The 26,091-nt window shown below is 41.1% G+C and overlaps 1 protein-coding gene across 13 annotated transcripts in view; it reads right to left on the bottom strand.

Moving 5' to 3' along the window:
* kmt2ca (lysine (K)-specific methyltransferase 2Ca) overlaps window positions 1-26,091 on the bottom strand; it is a 157,301-nt gene that overhangs the window by 53,455 nt on the left and 77,755 nt on the right. For 12 of the 13 annotated variants that reach the window (XM_088643882.1, XM_088643881.1, XM_088643875.1 and 9 more), the window contains 13 exons: window positions 24,634-24,797; window positions 17,125-17,226; window positions 15,838-16,607; window positions 11,907-12,026; window positions 8,397-8,513; window positions 7,605-7,706; window positions 6,772-6,876; window positions 4,613-4,794; window positions 3,554-3,718; window positions 2,660-2,769; window positions 2,215-2,274; window positions 1,896-2,108; window positions 141-269 (listed from right to left, as the gene is read on the bottom strand). In XM_088643882.1, coding sequence (XP_088500008.1) covers window positions 141-269; window positions 1,896-2,108; window positions 2,215-2,274; window positions 2,660-2,769; window positions 3,554-3,718; window positions 4,613-4,794; window positions 6,772-6,876; window positions 7,605-7,706; window positions 8,397-8,513; window positions 11,907-12,026; window positions 15,838-16,607; window positions 17,125-17,226; window positions 24,634-24,797 — 2,339 coding nt within the window. The remainder of the gene's footprint in view (window positions 1-140; window positions 270-1,895; window positions 2,109-2,214; window positions 2,275-2,659; window positions 2,770-3,553; window positions 3,719-4,612; window positions 4,795-6,771; window positions 6,877-7,604; window positions 7,707-8,396; window positions 8,514-11,906; window positions 12,027-15,837; window positions 16,608-17,124; window positions 17,227-24,633; window positions 24,798-26,091) is intronic. The other variant, XM_088643884.1, reaches the window with a different exon arrangement.

Below are 26,091 nucleotides of genomic sequence, written 5' to 3'. Positions count from 1 at the left end.
CGAAGCCAGGACCAGCTATTTTGAGGCACAGAAGCTCCGGCTAAAAAAGTGCAGCACTGCAGACAGCATTTAGGATCTGAAGTGCGCACTGCACTATTTCACAGCCCAGCGGAGCTGTCTTCTCCAATCAGATCCCCTACCGGGTCGGTACGGTTTCCTCTTTCTCTTCTTGATTCCATCAGCTCCTTCGGCTCCCTTGGAGTCGTCATCTGCAGGCTCCCGCTCAGGGCTGGAATCAGACTTTCCATCACAGTCTAAAAGGTCTCCTTCTGCAAATGGAAAAGAAGTGTTGCGTAAGCGACCCAGACCTTTTTATTCTCATAAATACAAATCAGGTGCCATCAGCCATTCTGAGCTGGGAGAAAAAAAAAAAGATCCTTAAAAGCTAGCATTACCCAGGATTAACTCGCTGAAGAGTATTAAAAATTTAACAACGAAGCCTCATTTAAAAACCATCACAGAAATACCTCTTTACACCTTAAAAAAAAAAAGCTAGAGACAGGTACCATTAGAAAAAAAAAATTGAAAGAAAATCTAGACGTGCGACTCAAGGTTGGGACTAAAACACCCACCGGCTACTTTGAATAATAACTCAATGACTTTTTTTTAACCTTTTTTTTTCCATATCTTATCTTGGAAAACAATTCCCGCCAAAAAACTATAATGGTACCCGATGAACGTCTGGCTAGTGAAAGGCTTAAGGAACAGCTCACTGTGTAAAATTCAGCCCAACTCCTGCCTTACCTACCAGGGCCCTGGATTGATGGATGTGGTAGACATTAATTCAGCTGTGTGCTGCTAGTCTATCATCATAGAAATGTCAAAGCAGGTATAATTTGCTGACTGCAAACTGTTTTCAAAGCAGCAACTCATCTTCCTTCCCATACCAATCACATTACTAAATGGTTATTTCCCACGGATGTTTTTTCCTTCAGTCAGACAGCTCTGTTACAGTCCGACAACTCTTCTATTTTCTTTCATATATTTTGAATATATTTAAATTGTATACCCCCAAGAAAAGCTTTTGGAAGGAAAGTACTGGACACTGCAATAATAGATATCTGTACATAAGCGATTGGCATCTAATGAATGTTCCATTTCAAAACAAAAAAGATGCTTCATGAATAAAACAATATAAATAATTGAAGTCTAACAAACAGACCAGTATCCAAAGTCTGCAACAGATATTAAACGTTGAATGCTATTTTGTCGAGTCTGAAAATCAATAAGTTACAACGAGAAGAGAGGCAAACAGAAATTCTGCACTGAAGACAGGGTTTGAAAGGTGATATTTTAAATTGATACCACAAGGTCAAAGATATAGAAAAACACGAAGCTTTTTTTGTGGACCCCCTTATTCAGACCATCATAATAGTTAACGACAGTCAATATAATAAAATGGATAAAGAAAATAACTTCATACATGATAAAAAAAATATTTCAAGTATATTTTCATGGGTTCTAATGTAGTTTTGCTTTTTTGGAAGGGGGGGGGGGGATTTTTAAAAATTTCCCATTCTACAGATCTAAAAAACTATGGCCAGCTATGGCCTGCATCAACGATGGGATCTGCTTGCAGCATCACAGGGTGTTTTCCATTGGATATGGCATCCATCCTCAAATACTCAGTCACCACAGGCAATACCACACAGGGCACTAAGCATTCAGCCAACTAGCAGGAAGAACAAGGTCTCCTTTGCAACGCTGGTTTAGTTTAGCAGAGGCACATCTTTGCATCTTTAAAGACTTGAAATCCCAGCCCCAGATAAACCTTTGAAATCCCAGCCCCAGATAAACCTCTGAGCAAGATGAAACGATGGGCTTCCTACCGCCATAAAGGAACCTGTCCGGATCCAAAAGACCACCGTTTTGTTTTTAAAAAAAAAAAACAGTACCTCGGCTGTCATCCATGTCCCCATCCCTGGAGTGCTCAGATTGGGGGTCTGGGGGTGTCTGCAGCACCGCCACGCTGTTCTGGTTTATGATCTTCAGTTTCAGTTTGGGTTTGGGCCTTTTCCGCCGCGGGGTCATCACGGAAAGGCTCTGCAGTTGGGACAGTCCCAACTCCGTCAGACACACCCCATCTTGGGTGTATGTCTTAGGTGGGTCTGGAACAACAAAATGACAGCAAACAAGTTAGAACAAAAAAAAAAAAGCTCAAGGCAACCCAGAGAAAATCAAACCTAGGCTCTGAGAGTCCAGGTGTGTTCTCACCCTGTTCCTTCATTTTTGTCACAATCTGTGCCAAGATCGGGGATTCGCTGCCTTCCATGCCTGTGGCCAAAAATACGCATTTGTTAATGTAATGTCCAGTTGTACCGAATTGTAACTCCAGCATTGCTTTTGCATAAAGCTAAATAACAATTGGTTCTTTGATGCCTAATAAGTTATAAAGCATTAGAACAAAAGAGCTTTTTAATAGTATTAATCCCAATTTAATGACAAATTGTTCACTGGATTTTGTACACCAATCCCCCACTAAGATTCAGGCTACAAACAGAAGTCCTTTTTCAATCTGTTCGCCCACAAAATGCAAGGTTATGAAAGGGGGGTATAACTGCAACAAAAACCAATGTCAATACAATAAAAGCATAATCAGCTATGCTTTCTAAAATAAAAAGTTCTAAAATAAAGAATAATCTAGATTTCTGGCCCTTACCCTGGCATGGTGTCATTCGTGCTCTGCACATGGTACAATCAAAGCTGTTATCTGCTGCGTTTTCCACTTCCTCCTCAGTGTTCAGGTTTTGGCATGTGGCGTGAATCCACCTGAGGGGGCAGAAAGAAACCAGAATCAGAAAGAGCAGCTCATCAACGGATAAGACACTGGTGCCCCTTTAAAAATGAGCTGGGCCAAACACACACCTGAAGCAGCGTTTCCATCAGACTGTGAAACGCACTCTAGGTACCTGTGCAGTGGAGACTCATTGATGCCGCTGCAGGTCATTTCTGAAAGCGGATAAATATGTAGCTTTTCTCTGTGTCACTACAACAGTGAAGGAATGTGTTAACATGTCATACTGAGTGTGCAGAAAGGACTGTATGAAACATAGGCCAGTGAAACCTGTAAACTGCCAACAATTTATCGATTGTCTAATGACTTTACAAATGACTTCAGGGCAGCACACAATCAATTGATCCAAACGAAAACATAACCTGAAATGCATTTTTGGACGTTTGCAGCTGTTCACTTTTCACAAAAGAGGCAGCACCGTGGTTCAGCTTAAGCCCTGTTGTATGCCATCTGGGAAAAAGCTCATTTCAAAACAACAACCACAAGTTTGATTTAAAGGCAAGCCCTTTCCCCCCCCCCCCCAGATTTACAGCTGTATAACTAAACCTTAGTTTTAAATTTCAACCCAAAACAAAAGCACTCCTGCAGGAAAAGAAAAATAAAAACGAAACCAGAGACTGCGTGTCTGCGTTTCGGCCGCGGAGCTCAATGGAGGGAGAGAAGGAAGCAGTAAGGGGGGGACGCAGTCTGAAAACTGCCTGTGACGCTGGCGGTCTTCAGCTTTAAGAGGTTGAGGGGCTCTGTTCACTGCGGCCCCACCTGTCGCACTGACGGCACTGCACAATGAGTTCGTCCTCCCGATAATTCCGGCAGCAGACTGGGCAGACAGCCAGGCTGGCGCAGGGAGCACACTGCGTGTAATTATTCTGCCACTCACACCTCAGGCCTGGAGACGTGGCACCGCAGTTCGTGCAGGAAACACACCTGCAAAAACAAAAGGAGGCAGCGTTAATATTCAATCAGCTGAAAACAAACACAATGTCGAAAAAAGAATAAAACATCCTCCAGTCATGCGCTATGGTCTAGCTAGCTCTCAAGATAAACAACTCTTGAACACCATCCATTATGTTCATTACAAAGAGGCTCTCTCATTTTCAATGTTTGTGTACGGCTGCATTAATTTCCTCATAGTGCTCTGCTAGATTAAAATGAGCACTGCCAAACTGTGAAAATGTCCAGCTTCTTCCTGCAACACCTACATGTCTGTGATAAGCATCTGTGTCAGGCCCTGCACGGTGCAAGAGGCCAAGCTACCAGCTTGAAAATCAAGATAAACATGTAACGGTCACACCCGGAGGAAGACTACGTCAGTTTGCATTCTAAGACTTCTGAACTTCATTTCAGGTAGAATGAAACTGCAAGGAGTGAACACAATTCTGAAGTGTTATCTACAGTTTTTACTTTTGGATGTCTTTTAAGGCTGACAGTGAAAATGAGCTAAGGTTACATCACTACTTTCAGCATTATAACTCAATATCCAAAATCAAATTCTCATGAGCAGTTAAAAGCAAAACAATGTGAGAAACTGGCAAAAAAAGAAATATAAATGATATCCCCCCTAAAAACCTACACTGTTTGCTGAAGATCAAATTTCTCCCCAAATTGGATTTACTCGTACTGTAAAACTGCCAAACATTCCTCGGAAACATTAAATCGTTCAGAAGATAAATAAGGATTATATCTGGGATTTCAAAAAAAGAAGAAGAAAAAAAAAACCCGGGGAAATCCCTTTTATATACATCTCGTTTGGAAACGGCGGCTAAATCCGAGCGAGGGATCAGACGGAGGGCGGGCGTGGCCGCTCGCGCCAGCTCTCACCACTTGCACTTCCAGCTGCCCTTGGGCACCGTCTGCAGGGGCGGCTCCAGGCAGTAGGTGTGGTAGCTGATGTCGCAGTCGTCGCACAGCAGCAGCCGCCCGGGGTCGGAGGCCTTCCCGCAGGCCTCGCACACCGTGCACTCCAGGCAGCGCCAGCCCTTGCTCAGCACCACCCTCGTGATCTGAAAGGCCGCGAGCGCAGAAGGGTGAGCGCCTCGCCCGCTCACAGGAACCCAGCGGTATTATTTCGCCGGGGCCTTGATTTAAGATTACTTGGAATGATAACAGTGTTTTAAATCTCAAGCTGTACACAGAAATTCGAGGTAGAGCGGTTTAGTTGTATTACGGTATCCTACGTTCCTCTAAAGTGCGGCACAAAAGCATTTTAAACTTCTATGCCTGACGTTACAACTATATTCCGCACAAAAACCGAAAGGTATTATGGATATCTTTCTAAAATTAACGTTCGAGACGCCAACAGTCAGAAATGCCAACAGTCAGCTTTTCTGCTGCAAGAAAAGAACGCTCCTTTTTTTCCTAAAAGTAAATAAAACAAGAACAATTCTGGCAATAAAATTAAAGTGTGACTAAACATGTCACTTTTATTTGCATAAACCTCGATATTCATGTCTGGGCCTTGCAAATGCACACTTGTGCACTCTATGACCTTGACAAACAACGTTCAAATGTCACACAACATTACCCCTGAATTCGGTACATCTTATTTTTACAACAAAGCATTCAACTAATTAGCAAACACAGAAGTGTTGTTTTTCCAGTAAATAACGCTTAACTTATGGATACTGTACGTGCCAACTGGATGACATGAAAGCATTAAGTGTCGATCACTCCCTTTGTGGTATTCTTCCAGTTCCTTTTATATTCAAAGTGCTGACTGCTAATGCTTAATTGGTGTTTTATGAGCTTGCAAAACTAAGTCATCTCTTACAGAATTTAATCTTCCACAACTATTAGCTTCTATCACTGCACATTAAAATGTCTTAAAAATTAACTGCACTATTTACTGTCAATTATGTTTGACAAGCGATTGGATGGCATGATTAAAATAAAATGAAGTCTTCAGCATATCAAGCTAGATAAGGTTCCCCACTTTTGAAGTATCGATGGGAACAGGTTTTTATTTGTGAAACAGTTTGTGTGCCGCAACACTTAAGGTGCTGAACCCCTTTATAACTATTACTCACATTTCCAACAGCAAACAGTATAGTATTCCACACTGTAGGCCGAGTTGCAGTACAGTTCAAATGAATGCTAACGTCTTGTAAAAAAACAGACACCATCAGAAAACATTGCAGCGGGTAACTGCTTCTTCAAAAAAAAATTAACTGAATTTGTCTTGAGATTCTGGCTCAATCAGTGAAGGCTCCTGCCTGTGGAGAGGCTGATGCCTATGACCCTGCGTCACGGGTCCCAGGCTGGGTCATGCCAACCTGCCAACTGTCACTGGGATCATGGGAACAAGGCGTGGAGGGATGATTATCCAGGGGGCTCTCAACGCTCGGCGGCCCCGGCAGGTACAGTGTAGCCCGCGGCGCGCTACGAGACGAGTGGCTTGACGCGGGCCGCTCGGAAGAATCGGCCTGAAAGTCGCCATTAGCCCCTGCGGGCAGCAGCAGGGTACACAGCTGGGAGCCAAGATGTGAAAAAAAACAAATGGCTGAGCCAAATTGAGTGAGTTTAATTAATAACAATCGATTGAAATTAATTGGCAATAACAACTGGCATAGGTATAATTAGGCACGGCTTCCAATTCTTTGATGTTTTTCTTATTTCAAACTTAATCGCTAAAAAGCAATTTAATAAAATGGCAAAATTCATAAAAAGTAATTAGCAATATAAGTCATAATATTAGAAGTTATGAGTTATTTAAAATGTTGGAGAGCTCTTTAAAGATAATTGAAATACTTCCTGTATGCACATATATTTAACGCTGAGCTGCGATTTTGATAAACAGGGTTTGAAGATTTGCCATCCCAAATATACAGTAAATGTGGGATTACAAACTCTTGCTGAAAGGTGCTCACCTTTGTTCAGTAGAGAATTTTTTGGTTAAGAGCTAAAAAAGATTTTTCATTTGGATTTAAAAAAAACATTAGCTTTTTATACAACCACAAACAGTCCTGGGGCAGCTGTCTTACCTTAATACTGACGCAATACGGATGGTAACACTGGCCACATTGGGAACAAGCCAGGAGCCTCCCCTCTGCTCCCTGCCCGAAACTTCCACAGACGACACACATGTCCTGAAATAAAGATGTGCATTAACACGCGGCCGAGTAATCTTCCTTTTCATTCGCTGAGACCTCTTTGTGAAACATGGCCATCAGGTCTACTCTCTTGCGCCTTGCGCACGCTGCCGCGGTCAGTATAACAATGCCAAAAGAAGTGGAGCATAAAATTGTACCATAAAAATGAAAACGCAATGTGTAATGAAAGCCTGTAAATAGAAAATGAGTAAGATTAGACACGTTTCATACAGTAAAATACATAAACATTAGCGAGGCACTAATTATTAATTATTATGGTAAACAATAGCTATGATATTAGAAAACCTAAAAAGGGAAACAATATAAAACTAAAATGTAATTAAGTGCTTAAGTCTTCCTACAGCAAGACTACTGCTCACAAAGATACCGCATGCATCGCTAGCAAGGGTTTCACAGCCCTTAATAAGCTTCTCTCCAACTACAACACGATGGCAAACATCTTCCAGTGTCAGTGATTAAATTACTCATGACAAAAGTAATAATACTCTCAGGGGTTCAGCTCCCTTGGCACAAGGGAACGTGAGTTTCCATAAAAGAAACCAAAATTTCAAGCGGAAAAAAGCTTAAAAATTATAATTAGGTTTCTCCAATTAACTGCACACAGATACCCAAGACAGTGCCCAGCTCTGCCTTTTGTTGCTGCTATCACACAAGCAAATAATTGCAGCTTGTTAGCATTAGACAAATGAGGAAAGAGACCTCACCTGTTTCAAAGTGAACCTGTCGCTGCTGGAGAACAGAACGACTGTGTTGTGCATCGAGTTTTCTTCCTCATCCTTTACAGAATACGTTTCTGTGAGGCTCACCTAAAAAGAAGCAAAAGGAGGAACATGAAGTGGGCTCCCAGGTTGTAGGTCAGCATATGGTACCACAACAGGCTCGATTCCCTACTTGAGTTTTCTAGACAGGATCCAGGAGGACAGAACAGCAGTTACTGTACATGTACACAAAGTTAATGGTTTCATGATCAATATACTGTAAACTCACATTTAATGATTAAAGCCTGGACTTAATAATAAATCTGAATTAAAGAGAAACAACTGACGAAACTTTGGTCAAACAAAAGGACTAATTTGTAAATGGTCAAGAGTCTGAAAATCAAAGCCAATGAGTTAGACAGATCTACTGTAGTATCTACTGGGAGTTGTCCTGTTTGAATTTTGTATTGTGAAAACTGTGTATAAAGCTACAACCTTACTGGCAATAACACTGCAAACCCAAAGGGCTCTTGCACCAGTGTCCACCAGGGAAGCAAGTGATCCATTACAGGCAAAGATAATAGGTACAAAGTGCAAATACAGCTCTGGCCTGCACTGTCATTGATCATGGGAGCCTGTTCCCCTCGTTTTTAAGGTGTACAAGAACATTACTCTGGGAGGGGCGTGGGGGCACAACTTTTAGGATCCAGCTGCTTCAAAAAGCCAGGAAACCCGTTTAATGTGGACTGAAACAACAACAACAAAAAAAAAGCATTAAAACTGGGGTGAGAAACATACTCCAGGTGTTATAACTGGGCCAATTCCATTCTTCATCTTTGAACGGCCTCTTCCTCCTCGCCCTGAAAGGCTAGCACCCCTTGGCCTCCTCTTCCCTGGAAAGCCTGATCCACGGCCCTGTTGAAAAGACCAGAGTTCAGCACTTTAGGACTTTGGCCTAGTCAGCCTGCCTAGAGTTAGACCCTACAATGTAACCAAAGCAAAAAAAAAGAAAACAAAACATTAGGTCTGGTAAACAGCGAGGCCTCCTCCCAGCAGGGTGACTGTTCTGATGCAGCAGTAATCTCCACAACCTCTCTGCCCCTCCCCAACCATCTAAATTATTGTCCGATGCCCATCTGTCTCTTCACCATCACGTTCCACCCAGTCTGAACGCTCCCCAGGCTGTTTGCTAATACCCAAAAGTACAGCCCTCCTGTACATGTTTACAGATGCTTATGAGATAAAACGCCAGAACCTAAAATAGTCCCTGCTTGAATATGCAATATTTTAATCTTTGTTTTATTGAACACTCTTCAGAGAGAAACGCGTCTCACAATGTACTATCTTCTTAACTCCCTTATGAGGGATCTAAGCTAATCCAAGAACTCTACAACAAAATACTACAGAGTTAAAAAAAATAATTGTTTAATAAAAGGCCCTGGAAAGCTCCCTTGTGGTAAAGACAGGCTTATCAGAACAGGGTTGTATTTTTCTGAACAGCCTTCTAAACTGGTTTGGAGGTTCAATACTATATTGTCAGTGTTTTAGCCACTGAATAAATGAGGGAGGAAGCAATTACCAGAGTCTACTGGGGGTCAAATGAGCATGAAAGAGAGAAAAATGGTCAAAGCCATAGAAAAATTCTAAAGGAAAAATGTTATAAGCGTTTCTGCAAAACTATAGCCTGGCTAGAAAATAAATGTTATACGGATGTTTAGCAATTACATTAAATGTTTTAACATTTTTCAGGAAGTCTACTGAGCACTTAACTCACACTCTCATGCTTGCTAATTGATTAAGAAATGCTCCAATTGTTACTGACCCACTTATTTCCGAGATGCTTTTAACACGATGAAGCTCTCTGAAACGTTCTGTACAGCAATCTCACTGAAAACAAAGACTGTGATCACTGACAATTTTCAAACTTTGACGTACGCTTAGCTAGGAAGGTGTTGATGTGTTTGGAAACAACCAAATGTTTGACTGACAGGCAAAACTATATTTTTTTAAGTTATGATTTAGACATTTATCTTTCACAAAAAAGCATGGAACAGTGGCTTACAGTCTTAACTATAACTTCTTCATAGCAAACAGCTCTGCTGCTCGTAAGTTAAACTTTAATCTGATCATTTCTTCTCAGTTACAGATACGAATGTGAAATGACCACCTTCAACGTCCACTATTTACTACTGCCAATTTGACTTGGCTTGGCATTGACACAATGTATGCATAGCAAGGCTAAAATATAAAGTCCTATGTCAATCACATTTTCGGTCATTCTTGTCTATCACAGGCTTCATAATTCAAACCATTACCATTGTGTAATAATGGATTTTAAATGAGGAAACTGCCCTGAATGTTCCAAGTCATCTTGGAACAAAAAAATGAATCTGAAATATTTATCTCCTTCCATACAGCTCCTTACTGCAGGATCCTCTTCTTTCTTTAGTGTTATCTATGTATACCTCACTGATTCACAGTGTCTACTAACAGAATCGTACAATTCCAAAAGTAACTGCAGCCGAGAAGAGAAAATAATTATCGTGAGGATAGAACGGAAGTGCAAGTCAATTAAACATCACAAGTGTCTGTTAACAGGCTTGCGGACATATCTGTCAAATACAAACTTATTTCTGGATATTTTGAGAGAGGTTTTCTGCAGTTCATGGGAGAAAATCTCATATGACCACCTCCTAAAGTTTCACCAGAAGCTGTTCCATGCCCGCTTCTCTTTCACTTTCTTGCCAATCCCAGAAGCACGTCGTTTGGTTCTTTTTATGGGAATTCTGTCCCATTATCACAGAGATGGGAAAGCTCTTCATGATGTGTTAATAGTAGGTAGAGCAGTATAATGCAGCTAACAAACTCTATCAAAGATCTTCTCAGGGCAATCCCAAGTTAAAACCTTTGAGCAAAGAACGTTAACTCCACCCTTCCATTTCCACACTTTTGCTGGACCATTTCCATTTCCTGTTTTTTTCTATATAGCCCCAGGAAGGTCATGACACATACCAGGTGACCGTTTTCAATTATCCATGCAATTTGTTCTACAGGGACCTTCCAAAATGAAGAAATAATGGCAATTATTTTCAAATATTCAGTTGTGATTATATATTTTATTGTAGTGTTTGTCTTTCCATTCTCTAAATCGTGTTTATCTTAAAGTTTCATTTGATAACACAACCGGGAGTGGTACCATTTATCAACTGTTGCTATGGTAACGTGTGTCTCACCTTTAAACTGCTGGAAAATATATCTACCTTAGCATTACAGAAAAAAAAACTGGAACACCTCCATCCAATGAAAGATTTCCTGACTTTAGCACAGATGGCCACATAAGCCAAGAGATAAATGTCAAGGCTGTCAGCAAATGACTGCCTGAGACCATTACAGAACCACAGCACAATTTCTCATGTTTAAATTTAAGTGAGAAACTGTTACTACTAAACTGAACCACGCAATAGCTTCTTTCATTGATCAAACCTCTTTTCCTGAAGGACAAGCAGTCAGGGTGGGCAAGTTGGTTAGTGCGTTTATATTAGCGAGACAAAAGCAGGTAGACTGACAAATTGTGGCCAAAAGCTGCTTTATCATGCATATGCAGGCAGCAAGACTCTCTCTCTCTCTCAAAAAGAAAAACACAGACTAAAGCTGTGACTTGTGCTGTGACTTCTTAAAAACAAATATGGGAATAAGCCAAGAAAAGGCCCGCTTTAATTGCACTAAGTCGAGAAAAGCATTTAAGGTGGTACTCCAAGGTACCAGACAACCCAGACAAAGAAATATGCAGATTTTTGCATCTTTTAATGTCACAAGTAAACAATCTATAAACATTTTACCTGCACTAAACACCATGTATTAAAAAACAGCTTATGGAAGGGTGATACTTTTGAAAAAGTATAACTTCCACAACTATGGAGACGGCATTCTCCATAAGGTTGATGTTTTAGGACATAAGCAACTGGTTATTTGGATTGGTCGCCCTTAGGCGTCATAAAAACATTTCCAGGAACGGCCTGTAAATGATTAAGGCAGCTCGGGAACTACAGACCCTTCAGCTCGGGGGAAATTCCCAGGCCAGCTTCTTGACCCGTATTGGATTCTGCCCGGGAGTCAGGAGATTAACGACCTTTGTTTGATAACAGGAAGCAGACAGGCTCTGCGGCGCACAGAAGCCCACCATCCAACAGGTGTCTCTCACTGTTACTGCAGCACCTGGAGAAAACGCCGCTGGAGCTGCACGGTGGGGTTTTGCATGGAAGACGGCGTTGGGCCCACTTTGTTTGGAATGTAGCGCAGACTATTTACCACTTTGACGGTCCAGATGGGAGTGCTGGATGGCTGCCTCGTCTTTGGGGTTTCCCACCCCTCTGAGCGGTCTGGGGACCATGAAGGCGAGCTCACAGCGCTAGGGGTGCTCCAAGCTCCCTACGGCGTCGTGGATGAGAGAAGGGGGACAAAATGGAGCAACATAAATCGAAAGCCAGCAAAGGAAAAAAAAAAAGCTAGAGAAAGCAGGAGTGAAATTCCAAAGTTTGGGACAAACCATTTATACTGCATAAAGGCTGTTACATATATAAAAGGCTGTTTACACTCTGCGTCGACTGAAAAATGTTGCAAACTCTAAGATCTCAAAAATAAAATGGAGGTCTTAAAGCCAGGCATTTCAAATTTATTTTCGCAATTACGGAGTAAAATATTCACTATGTAATAGAAACACAAAAACTTTGCATGCACGTTTTTTTTCTTCTATTTATGGAATATCTTTAGATGAGACAGGGCTAGTTAGCATTTGGGAAAAAAACTATCTTCAGCCAAAATACCAACCCCAGCACCTGCCATCACAACAGAATTGCAATTCCCTGGCATAATTAGATGACAGCAGAGACTGTGTTGCTCTTCAGACTTGCCTAGAGAACATAAGGGAATTTAGGATCAAATTTGTTTTTTGATTCAAGAGTTCTCTTTGATAAACTCAGTTACATTTAATTACAGTCAGAATTTTTACTGTAGGGCAAAGTGAGAACTATATTATTTATCACTTTAAAAGAATGTCTTTACAAAATCGAATATAGCCAAGGGTATGATTTTGCTTACCATTCACAGATTTGTCCCAAACTTATAATTCTTAATGTCAAACACTTAATGTTAATGAAAGTATTGTAACACAAGTTGGCCCTAGGCAGGCAACTTAAAAGTGTTAAAACACAAAACATGGTTTGAAGTTGAAGGCAAATGTTTACTCAGACTGTCTCAAGGATGAGGAGCATGAGAAGAAAAAAAGATCACCATGGTTACCTGCAGCATAAACATGCGCCTTTGAATATATGCTACACATGAATGTAAGTATAAAAAAAAAACACATCACATAACATTTCACAGAACATACTAAAGCAAAATAAGCATAAGAGCTGAGCAGAAACAAGGCTTTCGGTAAAGGGGGTGATGTATTTCTTTGTAAATTTGGGGAAAGCATTTTAGAAGACAGAAGTGGAGATGTGAAACCAGAGCCAGGACGGTTTCATCACTGGATACGGCAGACATTCCCCTCAATCTTCAAACAATTTATATCACACTAGACCATCTATTTACTGGAGTCTTGAAAAACTGATTCAGAACAATTACTTTCATCACGATTCACAGACCTTATTATTAATTCTGAACTACCAAAATTAAATTTAAAGTGTGTTTAAGTGGAGCAGCTGGTGATGAAACTGAACAAATATTCAGATTGAAGTACAAATTAACAAGCATCTATTTTATGAGAATGACCCTGCAATGGAGTCTCACTCTGGCAGATACCAGATGACAAAATACAAGTAACTTAAGTCTGGGCTGTCTAGGTACCTGTTTGGAGAGCCTGTAAGAACACACTGATCATCCATCATTAAACTCCTCTGGCATCAGACTAGACCCAATTAAATGGGCCATCTTCACGGACCTCAAGACAGCTGCACAGCCAAAACTTTGACATTTTTTTCCCGCATTGAATAAACCTTTACCTGTTCCTAGACTGAATGAAAGCCTAGCTAGCTACACTGATAGACCACTATTTTTGTAACTATGCATTTATATCTGGACCACCCTTAACAGGACTGGCAGTAGGCAACACCAAGCGCTTGCAGTCTTACAGCTCTGGAGTCTGCTAAGCAATGAATGCTGGCACACAGCTCAAGCTCACCAATGAAAGACTTTTGCAACCGGATATCCCCCCTCTACCCATTTTGGTATCATGGGACTGTGCAGTAGCAATATTAATCCAGCTCTATAACATTACTTTACAGTGAACAAGGCCTCAATTACCCACCAACTGGTGATGTACAAAACGCTGATCAGAGGATTAGCCAAGTGAAGTGAAAATGTCTAATCAAAACCATTCCACCAAGTAAGATTTACAAATTAAAGATGAGAGCGGTCAATTTATTAGAGCAGTGGCTGATGGGATATATGGATTACACAAGAAATTGAATGTCATTTTCGTTTTGCGCTGCACTTGCCCTGACTTTGCAAGTTATTTGCAGTCCCCTCCTAGACTTCCTCATGTGCTGATTATCTGCGGCACAGCTCGTTACAGATAAGGTTTTCCAAAGGATCCACACGATCAAAATGAGGCACAGGCCTTTACGAAGGAGAGGTGGGGCTGAAACCTTTCTGCAAATGAACCCCAAGATCCGAAAGGCCAAGCTGATTGTGCACTTGAGACAAACCGCAAGCCATGCTCCAGAATTCAGAAAGCCCACCCCTCACGTTATTGACCATGAACCACAGCAGACCCTCCTGGGGGAGTGGATAAGCAGACAAGAGGAAGCCTATGCTAGCACATTTAAGCACATAAAGACAAACTCAAATAGTAAAACGGATTTTCAGGACAAAATTTACAGAGCAATCCATTGAATAAAAGTTTCATGATTTTCAAATGAGCCTCACCACAACCAAACGCCTTAATCTGGTCTAACAGTTTTCTTACTGCTCCCAATTTCTCTACAGACATTACAAAAAATACCATTAACAGCAAACGCAGATCATTTCACAGTTTCCATTTAGTGCCAGGTAACGAAACTGGGGGAAGTAATTAGGCTTGCAAAATCTGCTGAAAATCATTAGGACAGAATCACAGGAAGGGAAAAACAGACATTACTGATGAAGGAAGCAATTGCTCATCTTTAGTACAGCCCACTGCTCTTCCTTCCATCCAGTATCAGAAACCACTTTTCCTGTTGAGGACTGTAGCAACCCTGAAAGTTTATTCTGGAAGCAAGGTGGCACTAAAAGTACAAGACTGCTAAGACACTAGTCAGTCATCACAGACAGCAACCTGGGCCAAAACTGAAACCAGGGCCAAAGACACTGAGATACTAGTGCTAATTGCCAAAGCTACTGTGACCATCACCATTGGTCTTCCCAAATGTTTCCAAACTATTTTTAAAGCCATTACATGTTACAACACTAGCCGAATACAAGGCTGTTCAAACCACGGTTGCTTGTGCCAATGCTAAACATGATATCAGAGGAAAAACATTTTGAAGGTGTTCAGTAAGATTGAATTCAACCACCACTCTTAAAATTCTCAATTTCATTACAGGTTCTGCCAAATGAACTACTTTCAGATTACAGTGAAATCACCACCACCAGTGAAAACAGATACCCAACACAGCTGACGGTTTGATATCGACGTTGCTTACAAGCCTTCAGAAAGAAGAAAACAGTAAGTATTCTACATCCGATTTTTCTCTTTGGCTATTTATAGTAAGTCATTCCAACGAATGAGTCTTCTCTACCTTCCTTCACACAATTAGGAGCACTTCAAACTAAAGCCATTTGCTTAAAATACAGTGAGACCTATTATAAGACCTACAGACTAATGCAACATACATGAGCAATAAAAATAACTGCACCTATAAATCATATATGTTTACAAAGTTATAAATGCTAATTGTACTACCTAATATTTCCTCTGCCACCAATTAAAGCATGCACAAAGGGTTAGCTTGTCAACAACACTGATCACCCTTTTAAGGACAGGGTGCCCAAAAACAGTCACCGAGGGCCAGTCAAGATATGAACATCACTTCTTTTTAGATTCCAGTGTGTTAACTTCCTCTTCCTCTTCAAGGTACTGAAGAGGACTTTAACCGTTAGATCACTTGAGAAACTGATTTTGGCAAAGGTTTTTCGTCAAGCTGTTAATTATTCAGGCAAGGATTCACCACCACTTAAAAAGCCCAAGCCAGCAACTCACCTGTTTCACCCGGGGTCTTCCAGGAGAGAACTTCCTCTTGGTGATCGCGGGCTTTCCCATGCCAATTTTGGGAGCCACAGGGATGAAAGTCGTGGAAGCAGCGCTGCCGTTGTATCCACTTGCCACCGAGAAGTTCTGAGCGTGGGACGATTCCTTCGGAGACGCCCCCACAGAGAAGGGCGACTGGGCCAACTTGCTGGAGTCCGAAGACACGGAATAGGGCATTTCCGGAGACTGCTTCAGAGCCTTGTCCTCTGTGGGCGAGTTCATGTCGGAGAAGCTCCTTTCGCTGGCGGGCGTGGTATCCATCTCGACCACCGGGCTGACGTCGCAAACCTGCGAGGCCTCTTTCTCATCTGGCAGATCGTGGACGGGTTTGGTCTCATCCGCTGCAGCCACGGGTACCTCCGACTCTGGGACAACGGGTTCCACCGTTCCGTCCGTTACACGTTGTTCTGGAGCAGAGACCACCATGGGCTCTGTCTGGGCAGTGACCGCTGGCTCATAGACCGTTTCTTTGGTGGGTGATTTGACATCCTGTTTCAGTTCTTCCGACTGCTGCCTCTCGTCCACCTTTTCAGGCGGGAGCTCCATGAAGACCTTTTCCGATTCAGTTATCTCCATATCTTCCCGTCTCTCTTCCACTTCCCCCGCAGCCAGAACTGCTACCGGCAGCGGTGGTGCCTCTACAGGAACCGCAGGCGCCTCGGGCAGCTCGGCCGGCTCTGTGACGGTCACTGTGACTTGAATCTCTTGTGCAGGTTCAATGACTGAAAGAAAACGAAGCAATACATCAAAATCCCTTCGGTCTACATTAAGAGACACCTAAAATGTTTCCCCGTCTATAAATATCTGAAGCATTAAAATCATTTTTGCTAAAGCTCAGTCCACTCATCTTAAAGATAGGGGGTTAACCCCAGGTATGCTCGAAACACTAAACCAAGCTGGCCAAGATACCTTCCTCGAGAATACGACATTAATATCCATGCTGAAAGTGTCCGAAGACCTATCAACAACTTCGCTGTTTTTGAAGAAATGGCGCTGCAAGATAAACTTTTAGTCATTGTCAAGTCAAACTCTTAAAATCATTGCACAAAAGTAAAAAACGTTTTCCCAAAAATAATAGAAAAGGTATAGGAAATTTTTAAACAAAATAAATATTTTGCCACGCCTTCTTAAAAGGTATAATTGTCGATATAATGAGAACAAAGGTCACCACCATGAAATGTTATAAATGATGCATTATGATAGAGCAAAAATGGAAAAGTGTTACTGACAAAAACCTACCTAGTGTACAGTCTTCATTTTTCCGTTCTTCATTGAGTGAAAACTTATTGGCAACTTGCTCCTGCTGCACAATTTCTTCAGTTTCAGTGTCCTCTGCAATTGCTATGAAAAAGGAATTCAAACGTCGCTAGTTAATTTTAAGCATATTTCTGTCATTTTAATGTTTAATTCCGTGAAACATTGGACAACACTAACAGGAAGTGATGATAAGACAGCAAATCTATCTTGCACGTTTTTCTTTTTCCCCAGCTGTGTGATTGTAAGATTGTGGCGTAAAACAGATGTCAAGTACAAAGCACAATAGTAGAGTATCCAATTTTTGCAACACTGGACCCACTGTGCTGTATTTTGCCAATTTAGCACTTAGCAAAATGACAGGATTAACAACAAATAAAAATGACTCATTGTTGCAGGGAAAAGAGCAGTGAATGAGGGAGTTCCTGTCTGATAACTGGGTAATTCTGGGATAGAGTAGTCTGCTTGGGGATGAATGAAAATCAGAGTCAAGAGATTTTTTGACAGTTTAAAATGAGAGACTAGTGCTACAGCTGGCTCTTGATAATCACACACCCCTTTGTTTTCAAAATTAAACAGCAATCAAGATGTTCCACGTGATTTGTCAATGTTCAGTTTAAACCCCAAGATCTATTCATATAAAACCAAAGAAACAATAGAACCTTGTTGCAGGGATATCCTGATGGAGAACACATGATAAAAAGAACATTCTAAGGCAGACAGGTCCCTGTGTTTGCAGCCAAGGAAATTCTCTTATTCATGATCCACAAAGGGCTGCTTGCAAAGCCTGACAGCACAGCAACAGGCTTCAATACTTCTCCTGCGTGAAACATTCACAAAACTCAACAGCTTTCCTTCAAGCCTTTTGTGCAGCGTCCCAAGGTAAGTTTGTCTTTATGACCATCAGTGCAAGCTTGCATTATACAGTATTGTTCACACAGGAAAGGGTTGTAAGTTATAAGTAACATTGCAAATACTTATAACAAAGGAGGTCATTTTAAATTTCATTGGGATAAAAAAATCCCCAAATTTCAAGTTTCACAAATAAAGGTTTATGTTATTACTGTAAAGCATGAGCTTTTAAAAAGTCAATATACAGCTGAGTATGCATGTTAACCTGAAAGAAACAAAATTAAGACTATTACGAAATCCCATGGCAGTTGTATGGTGGTTCAATTAAGTGTCAAATGAGGCATTCTGACTAAAAAAAATAAAACTGTTTAAATAATTAAATGAGTTAGATGTACATATGGACCAGTTGATTCCTTCATGGCTTGTCAGGAGTTGTGAGTTCTATCAGCAGATAGAAGTCTTTGAACTTTGAATTTTCGGGTTTTCAAAAGATTTTCAGTGAAAAATGATACTGAACTGCAGAAAGGAGGTGGACACTAACTTTAATATCCCAGAGAGCCACATATAAATACTGGGCATTTTTTTAAAGAAAAAAAAAAACTCAGACAAGAGTTAAAAGGATGCTAAAATCCAAAAAAAACAGGTCTTCAAGACTCCAAAAGCTAAAAATACTAAATATCAAATCCATTAGCCTGCTGAAAAATAAAATCTAGAAACAAAGCAATCAGATGGGACTGCTCTCTTTTCACCACTACAAGAGAAACGACATCCTCCCCCCGCCCCCCTTTCTGAACTAAGGCTCTAAAAGCCCAGGCGGCTGCTTTTGATAACCACTGCCTTACGCAAGTTATCCGAGCTGAAACCCTCTCGTGTTAAGAGCTGCATAATAAGCAGAACACTGATGGGAGGAATAACCATGACAACATAAATTCTCAAGACTTCTCATTAGATGGAATTCTCCGATGATTCAGGGAAAAATAAAAAAACAGTGGTTTAGAGTGCTAGCCTTAGCAAATGTGATTTTTGCAAGAGGTCAAGTAACCCTTCCAGACTTTTCTGTCACTTTGGATACCTTATTAGATCCAATGTAAGCAACCTTGAATTTCACAAAAGCAGCAGGGCATACGGTATTTATCAGTACATATCTCTGAGAGAACAATATGCTGGACTAAAATAAGTTATATTTTGTTTAACATTAATATACAATTGATACCTTAACTTAACAATTTGTTACATTTACATTGGTGTTAAAAATAAGTTGCTACAACAAAATTTTAATTTTCCAGAAAACACCTGAAAATTATTACATATATCAAAAAACCTTTAGGAAAAACAATTACCATTTGTTCACAAGGACACCATATTTACCAATAATTATCAAGTTCTCAAAAAAATAACTCATCATAAATCAACAATATGTACGCTGGAAGTTAACACAAAATTCAAGTTTCTAAAAGCAATTCATAATTAATTCTGAGTCTGCTTTATTAATTGTGCACAGACTAAAAAGTCCCTTTAAAAGATTTTATCCATCTGACCAAGAAATGATTTTCTAACATTCTGTCACACTTGCTTAATCTCTTCACAAGTGAACTCTCTCTGCTTCTTGTCCTTCCTCAGAGCACATGCAAGCAGCAGCTCACGAGTCAGGGAAAGGAAAACCCCCCATGTTGTGCTGTAGCAGGAACAGAGAGAGAAGCCCTGTGCAGCCAGTGCTGCACTGGAGGTGTACACAGCACCAGTACAGGTCAGGATCCGGACGTGCCATTCTCAAACATGCCCCTGGAACTTCACGTCTTCAACATTTTTACAAAACTCAAATAAGGTTCTGATAAGTATTGTATATTGTATACATCATTATAGAAACTCCACAGTCACCATCTGCTGCCAGCAGCCATGTCACCCTGCATGTCACAACTGGCAACCCACTGAAGCTCAGCAGGTGTGAGCCTGGTCAGTACCTGCATGGGAGACCTCTGAGGTGGTAGTGGGGCCAGTAGGGGGCGCTCACCCTGCAATCTGTGCAGGTTCTGATGCCCCAGTATAGTGATGGGGACGCTACACTGTAAAAAGGCTACGTCCTTCAGATGAGACTTAAAACCAAGGTCCTGACTCTTTGGTCATTACAAATCCCAGGGCATTTCTTGAAAAGAGTAGGGGTGTTATGCTGGAATCCTGTCAATTTCCATTGGCTTTAACCAATCATGGCCTCCAATTCTATGATCTGGCATCAGTCTGCTCTCCTCCCCACTGACAGCTGATGTGTGGGGAGCGCACTAGTGCATTCCAGCTGGGGGGCTGCACATTGGTGGTGGTGGAGGGGATCCCCATTACCTGGAAAGCACTTTGAGTGGAGTGTCCAGAAAAGAGCTACATAAGTGTACAGAATTATTTGTCCACAGTCATGGCAGCTACAACCTAAGCTACCCGGTGCTAAAAAGTTGAATATTGAAATGCACTCACTTAAAAACCATTAAAACCTGAGGCATTCTGTTGCATCTTGTGATTTTGCAATCCACAGTGTAAGTGTGTGTTGGGAAAATGCATACACCTCGAGAGAAATAAACAAGTTTAGCTGATTGCCTGCTGAGTGTATGCTCTCCTGGGCTCTTCAGACTTCAATGGCGAGATCAAAGCCAGACTGGCTTAGCCCTGGGAGCTATTTATAACCACAGTGGCAGAGAACTGCCTTCTAAGACTCTGGAAGAGCACTGCTACAGCAGAAACAAAGAACGACGAAGTGAAGTGGACACAGGAGCTGGGAATATCGGTGCTGTATTTAGATTTTAACCCTTCTTGAACTGAATTTTGATTTCTGTGAGAAAAATATATCATTGAAATGGTTCCTTGTACAGGAATGATACCTGACTTTTCTGTCTATTAAAATAACATTTCTGATTTCTCTGCTGTTGAAAGGCATGGTGAATATTTTGACATTAGGTTGTCAAATGATTGCTTTATACAATTTGTATACAACTATTAATAGAACTACGTATAAAATGTGAATTTGACAGCTTTATGGATTTTTCAAGGATGATGAGCAAGATACATTTCTAGAAAAATGATTCAGCGACAATGACCTGAGCTGGATGTAAATAACGTATGTGCGGTGAAACTTGCTTTCAGTGTGTTCATCTTAAACGTGGATTTTTTTCCCCCCCTAGAGAATTCACATCTGGCTCTCTGGAAGATGAGCTCTGGCCAGTATCCACCTCATTTCCGCAGTCTAATGTTTTTTGATGTTACTCTGCAGTCCTGCCAGGCCAGACGCCCAGATTCAGAGTTCACAGACTCACCACTTGTTTCACCTGCTGCTTATTGGCACAACTGCAATACAGACATATTACATTACATGTTATAAAAGGGCTGGCAAATCCGCAATAAATTGTGACTTTTGGAAACAGAAAATATGACCAAGGCATTGTTTTCAGGACTGGGGTCAAACGTGAACTTAAACCTCTAGAAATGAAATGGATGAAACCCTTGAAACCCATACTCTGTTCAGGTATCATATTTTGGAGGAACTACATACATTTACCATAATACCATGCCTATACAGGAAACTAATTCTGGTCAAACCCAACCTCTTCCTCTTATTCAGCTCCCATTCAATTCCATTTGGCCCAAGGTCTAGGTCTACCGACTCCTGGACACAGCAGCTGTTGGGGTAATGTAAATCTCCCCGTCATTTATACGAGACTACTGGTCTCGTTAGGTAAGGCAATATAATCTCTTCAAATACGTTCCCTTTTTAATAAAAGGTGCGCAGATTCTGATTTATTTTGGCTCAATGCTGGGAGTAAAAGTCAGTCTCCAACAGTTTAGATGCTGCAGCTGTCAGTGTATTGTCATTAAGTGAATCGTATAGCCAAAATCTTTTGGTTTCGCAATTGACGCTAGTTTGTCTCACAGATGCTCTGCCTGTGCCAGTTCTCTTTTACAGTGCCACCGATTTCTCCAGCTATCACGTGCGGAACGCACACCAAAGCTCTTGAATCTGGAGCGATTACCAGCTTCCTTCAGCAGCTTGAGCACACTTCATGCTGTCCAAATTTCTTGGCTGCGTCACACAGTGAATAACGTGATCTAATAAAAAATTATTTGTGCACATTGCATAACTGTCCTACACCTTGCACTGCATCACCCATACAGAGCAGCCACTGCACTGTGCTCACCCATATCCGAGTTTATTAATCAGCTCAGGCTGGATCCTGACTTGACATACGATTTGACAGGTGACCTGGTCTCCTGCAGAACAAAAGCAAAGGACGCAGTACCTGCCTGCAAAATGTACTCGCGTGGACGAATGCAAAAAGCCACAGAAGATGACAAAAAAAAAGACTTGATTGAATCCTGATCGAACAGGAACTTGTTTTTCAAATACGAGCCAGCTTGGCCATGGAAGACAGCAAAGAAACTGGTAGGATCGGATTATCACGGACACAAAAGCCATTCAAACTCTGTCTGCAGTGACTGGCACATTAGTGCTGACATACAAAAAAGAATCCTGGCACTGGTTTCTTTTCCCTTCACTTTGCTCGCCCGAGATCAGATGTCTGTGGCAAACCTGTTTATCATTTACCTGCTTCTGAAAGCAAAAAAAAAAAGAATGGAACTCCTTTAAAATCGCATATCCCCCACCAATCCATATACATCAGATAGCAGGTCAGCTATAAGCCTGAACGCTCCTGGGGTAGGGCTCTGTGCTAAATCCTGACTCAGATCAACACAGCCACATCTCACCTGGCATTGGGGGGAAGATTACTCCCATGATGATCTGTCCAAGTGGGTTTCTAAGGTACAGTTAATCTTTACACATATATGCTGAAATTATGCCTGGGAATAACGAAATGTGTCTTGGAAATGGAAACCACAGGCAAATCTATCCTCAGAGAAATTTTTCATTCCAATAGTTTTAAAAACCCATTATTTTTTTGGGTAAAAAGACTCAAGTCTATGGATTGTTCCACCCTGTTTAGCAAAGAGCCTTAATTAAGAAATGACACTTGGGAGATGCACATCTACACAACACAAATCTGCACAAGACACATTTTGTAAACAAAATGTTCATTAAGTATTTTCAGGTTGATTTAAAGAGCAATTTGGATGATAACCATCAAAATGCCAGCTTAAAAAATCCAGTAGAAAAGTGACATTAAAAAGGAACAGTCACATTTTTCACACCAACTTTCCGTCAAACCTAAAAATACTGTTATTTGTTTCTTTGCAAAGGTAAGAAGAACATCGCCTGAATGTCTAAGCAAAGGATCATCAATTCGAGCCCTTTGAATGTGGGGGAGCTGTGAGCACATTTAAGGAGGAGCCAACAGGTAGGAGTTTCACCTCGTTTGCTGGATCAGCAGGTACTGTCCGGGGGATGGAATAAACAGTGAAACGATTGCGTCCGTTTCAACTGACTGTGAATCAGAACAATAATTGACCGGCACAGTTGACAGCCGCTAAGCCAATACATCGCTGTGCTTATCTTCACGTTTTTGGAGAGCCCCCATACATTGTGTGCAAACTGACAATTACAACCTTTGTAGTTTGTGTAACTGTTTTTTCCCCACTTTTCAACAAAGCACAAATAGAGCAGTTCTCAACAAACTCAAATTGCTTAGCATACAATTTTCTATATCAGTTCTTGACACCATCATCCACAGTATGTTTTATTACAAGAAACACCCTGTGTGAAAGGACAATATAAAGGTGACTTGTTGAATAACACTCACTCCTCAGATATCACCTTAAAAATAACCATTTTGAGATATTTTCTATTCCCAAATACCAAAATACAGTACATATCCCAAAACCTCAGGAGGGCTGGGAAAGGCCTTAGGCCTGTCAATGTACAGGTCACCTGCCATCAACACTACAGATATGAACTGATTTATATGCCACATTATAGGAAGATTAGCACACCAGGAACTTGCTTTATAATGTGAAAATGAAACAAAGGAAATGAAGGTCTGGGCAGAATAACCCAAGACGGCCTATTTCCACCAAGCAACTAATTCCCTGCTGCTCAGAAACCTTTCATTTCAATTACAGACAAGCCAGTTACAAATATATATGCAGTCATAGGCATACGTTCATCTTCTGTGGTATAGCAACCTTCTTTTCTTTAATATTTCAAGCACCTTATTTTTCTCCCAGTTTCACATGACCTTGCTATTTATACAAAAAGACACTTCAGAGACAGTAATAAAAAACTCATTTGAAGAAATGAGAAAGAAATTTAAGGTCATGTCTACCAAGGTTAATAAACAATTCAGCTCCTCCTTTCACCAGCCTCCCTCCCCCCCAGCACACCCATCTTTCACAACCCCAAACCTCTGCTGCAGTCTGTTTTGCCCAAGGCCTTCTCTCACTCCACGGCTTTTCTTTTGGTCTGCCTTCTGTTTAGCCATTGTACTCTAGCTAGCGTTAAGGCAAAGCGCTCCAAGTGAAATACATAATGGCCACAGCCTAGCGCTCCACACTGTAATCTCTTTATGGAAATAGGCAAGACGGTTCATTCATCTTGATTTTATTTGCTTAGCACTGACCTACTGTGTATATGTATATATATTGTGACCAAAGTGATTGCCCTTTTTTTTACAGCAGCTCCACCGGCCACGATTTCCAGCACTTGTCACCAACCTGTTCCAGGTTCTGAAGTTGACCCGGTGTTGCCCTGGTGCTCGCCGGCCTGCATCTGAGTCAGCTCCAGTTCAACCTGCTTGCAAATCGTGCAGACGTAGTCTTCTTTCACGTGCATGTCACTTTCCCCTTCGGCCTGCCTCTCGCATTCCAGGTGTATCCACCTTACAGGACAAAGCATGAGGAAAAGTCATCTTCGAGGAGTTTCTGGACAAAGCAGCACCTCGCAACCTTCAAGTAATATACCGTTACGATATTTGCTTAAGGAAAGTTAAGGCAACAGGACGTTCAACACTGAAAATACAAACACGAAAACCAGTTACTTTCAGTAATCACTTGCTGAAAAGAGGTTAAACAGCCCCTAGAAGAAGATAAAGAAGTTAAAATACACAAAATGTAAACTGTGAAGTATAAGTTGTAGTGTTTCAAGGTAACAGACATTAAGACAAAGATGTTTTTCAGAGGAAACAGGCATAATCTACTGTACATGTACACAGTCCCAATTTTTTTAAATGAAAAGTAAACCTTCATTGTTTAATATGAACGGCTTATTAAAAGGTGAAGCTAAATACACTTTTCAATTTTGTAAATTTTCATGTCCCATTAGGGTTTAAGCGCACCACACACACAAGTATGTGGTTGTTGCTTAGCTGCCACAGCAAAGCTCTCAGGGGAAAGAGCAGCTCCTGAAACCTGTAGGTCGATAGCATAAAAAAAAGCACAGAAAAACAATAGTATTGCATAATAACAGCCGCACTCCAAGACACAAACCTGCTTTATTAAAAATATATAGAGAGAGCATCAACCAAACATTTATAACAAATGAATTCAGTAATATTTAGGAGAAGCTTTTTGCTGCAAGTGCACCAACATTTATTGAACAGAAATAAAAGTAAAAATCATTATGCCAATTAACACTTGAATGGGGAGTCTGCAATGAAAGCAAGACAGTAGTGTGTGTGATCATGTTGGAAGCAATACAAGATTCCCACCTATGAGGATTCACATGCCGTCCAAGGTTTCTTTGACACTAGATACCGTCCTCCATGTAGGCTGTGATAGACCTGAAGCACTACTGACCTTCTGGGCAAATTGATTTAGGACAATTAACAGGTTGAGCTTTCTTAGAACCCGGCTACAAGATCAGTTTCTCCAAATGCAATGTGTTCACATTCACATTATTTAAATACCCTCATGTAAGCAATCTCCACAAAACACAAACTATTCCATTTTCCCCAAGGGGAGTGCTCTCTGTGACCTTACCGTCATAAAGCACACTGTCGTTTGTAAATACAGCTGCAAACAGGTTTCCGGGCTTACTATTTATTTCATTGCAAATCTGTTAATCCTATTGTGCGGGAACATATACAACACAATTTTAACACCTAACACCACTTAAACCAACACCTTCTTTGCACAGTGGACTTGTCTGTTAAAAGGAAGACTTGCTGGGGGGTT

The sequence above is a fragment of the Lepisosteus platostomus genome, chromosome 8, assembly GCF_059453375.1.
Source record: "Lepisosteus platostomus isolate fLepPlt1 chromosome 8, fLepPlt1.hap1, whole genome shotgun sequence".
Taxonomy (NCBI): domain Eukaryota; kingdom Metazoa; phylum Chordata; class Actinopteri; order Semionotiformes; family Lepisosteidae; genus Lepisosteus; species Lepisosteus platostomus.
The sequence above is the reverse complement of the archived record's forward strand: the minus strand, read 5'-3'. Positions and strand labels throughout refer to the sequence as shown.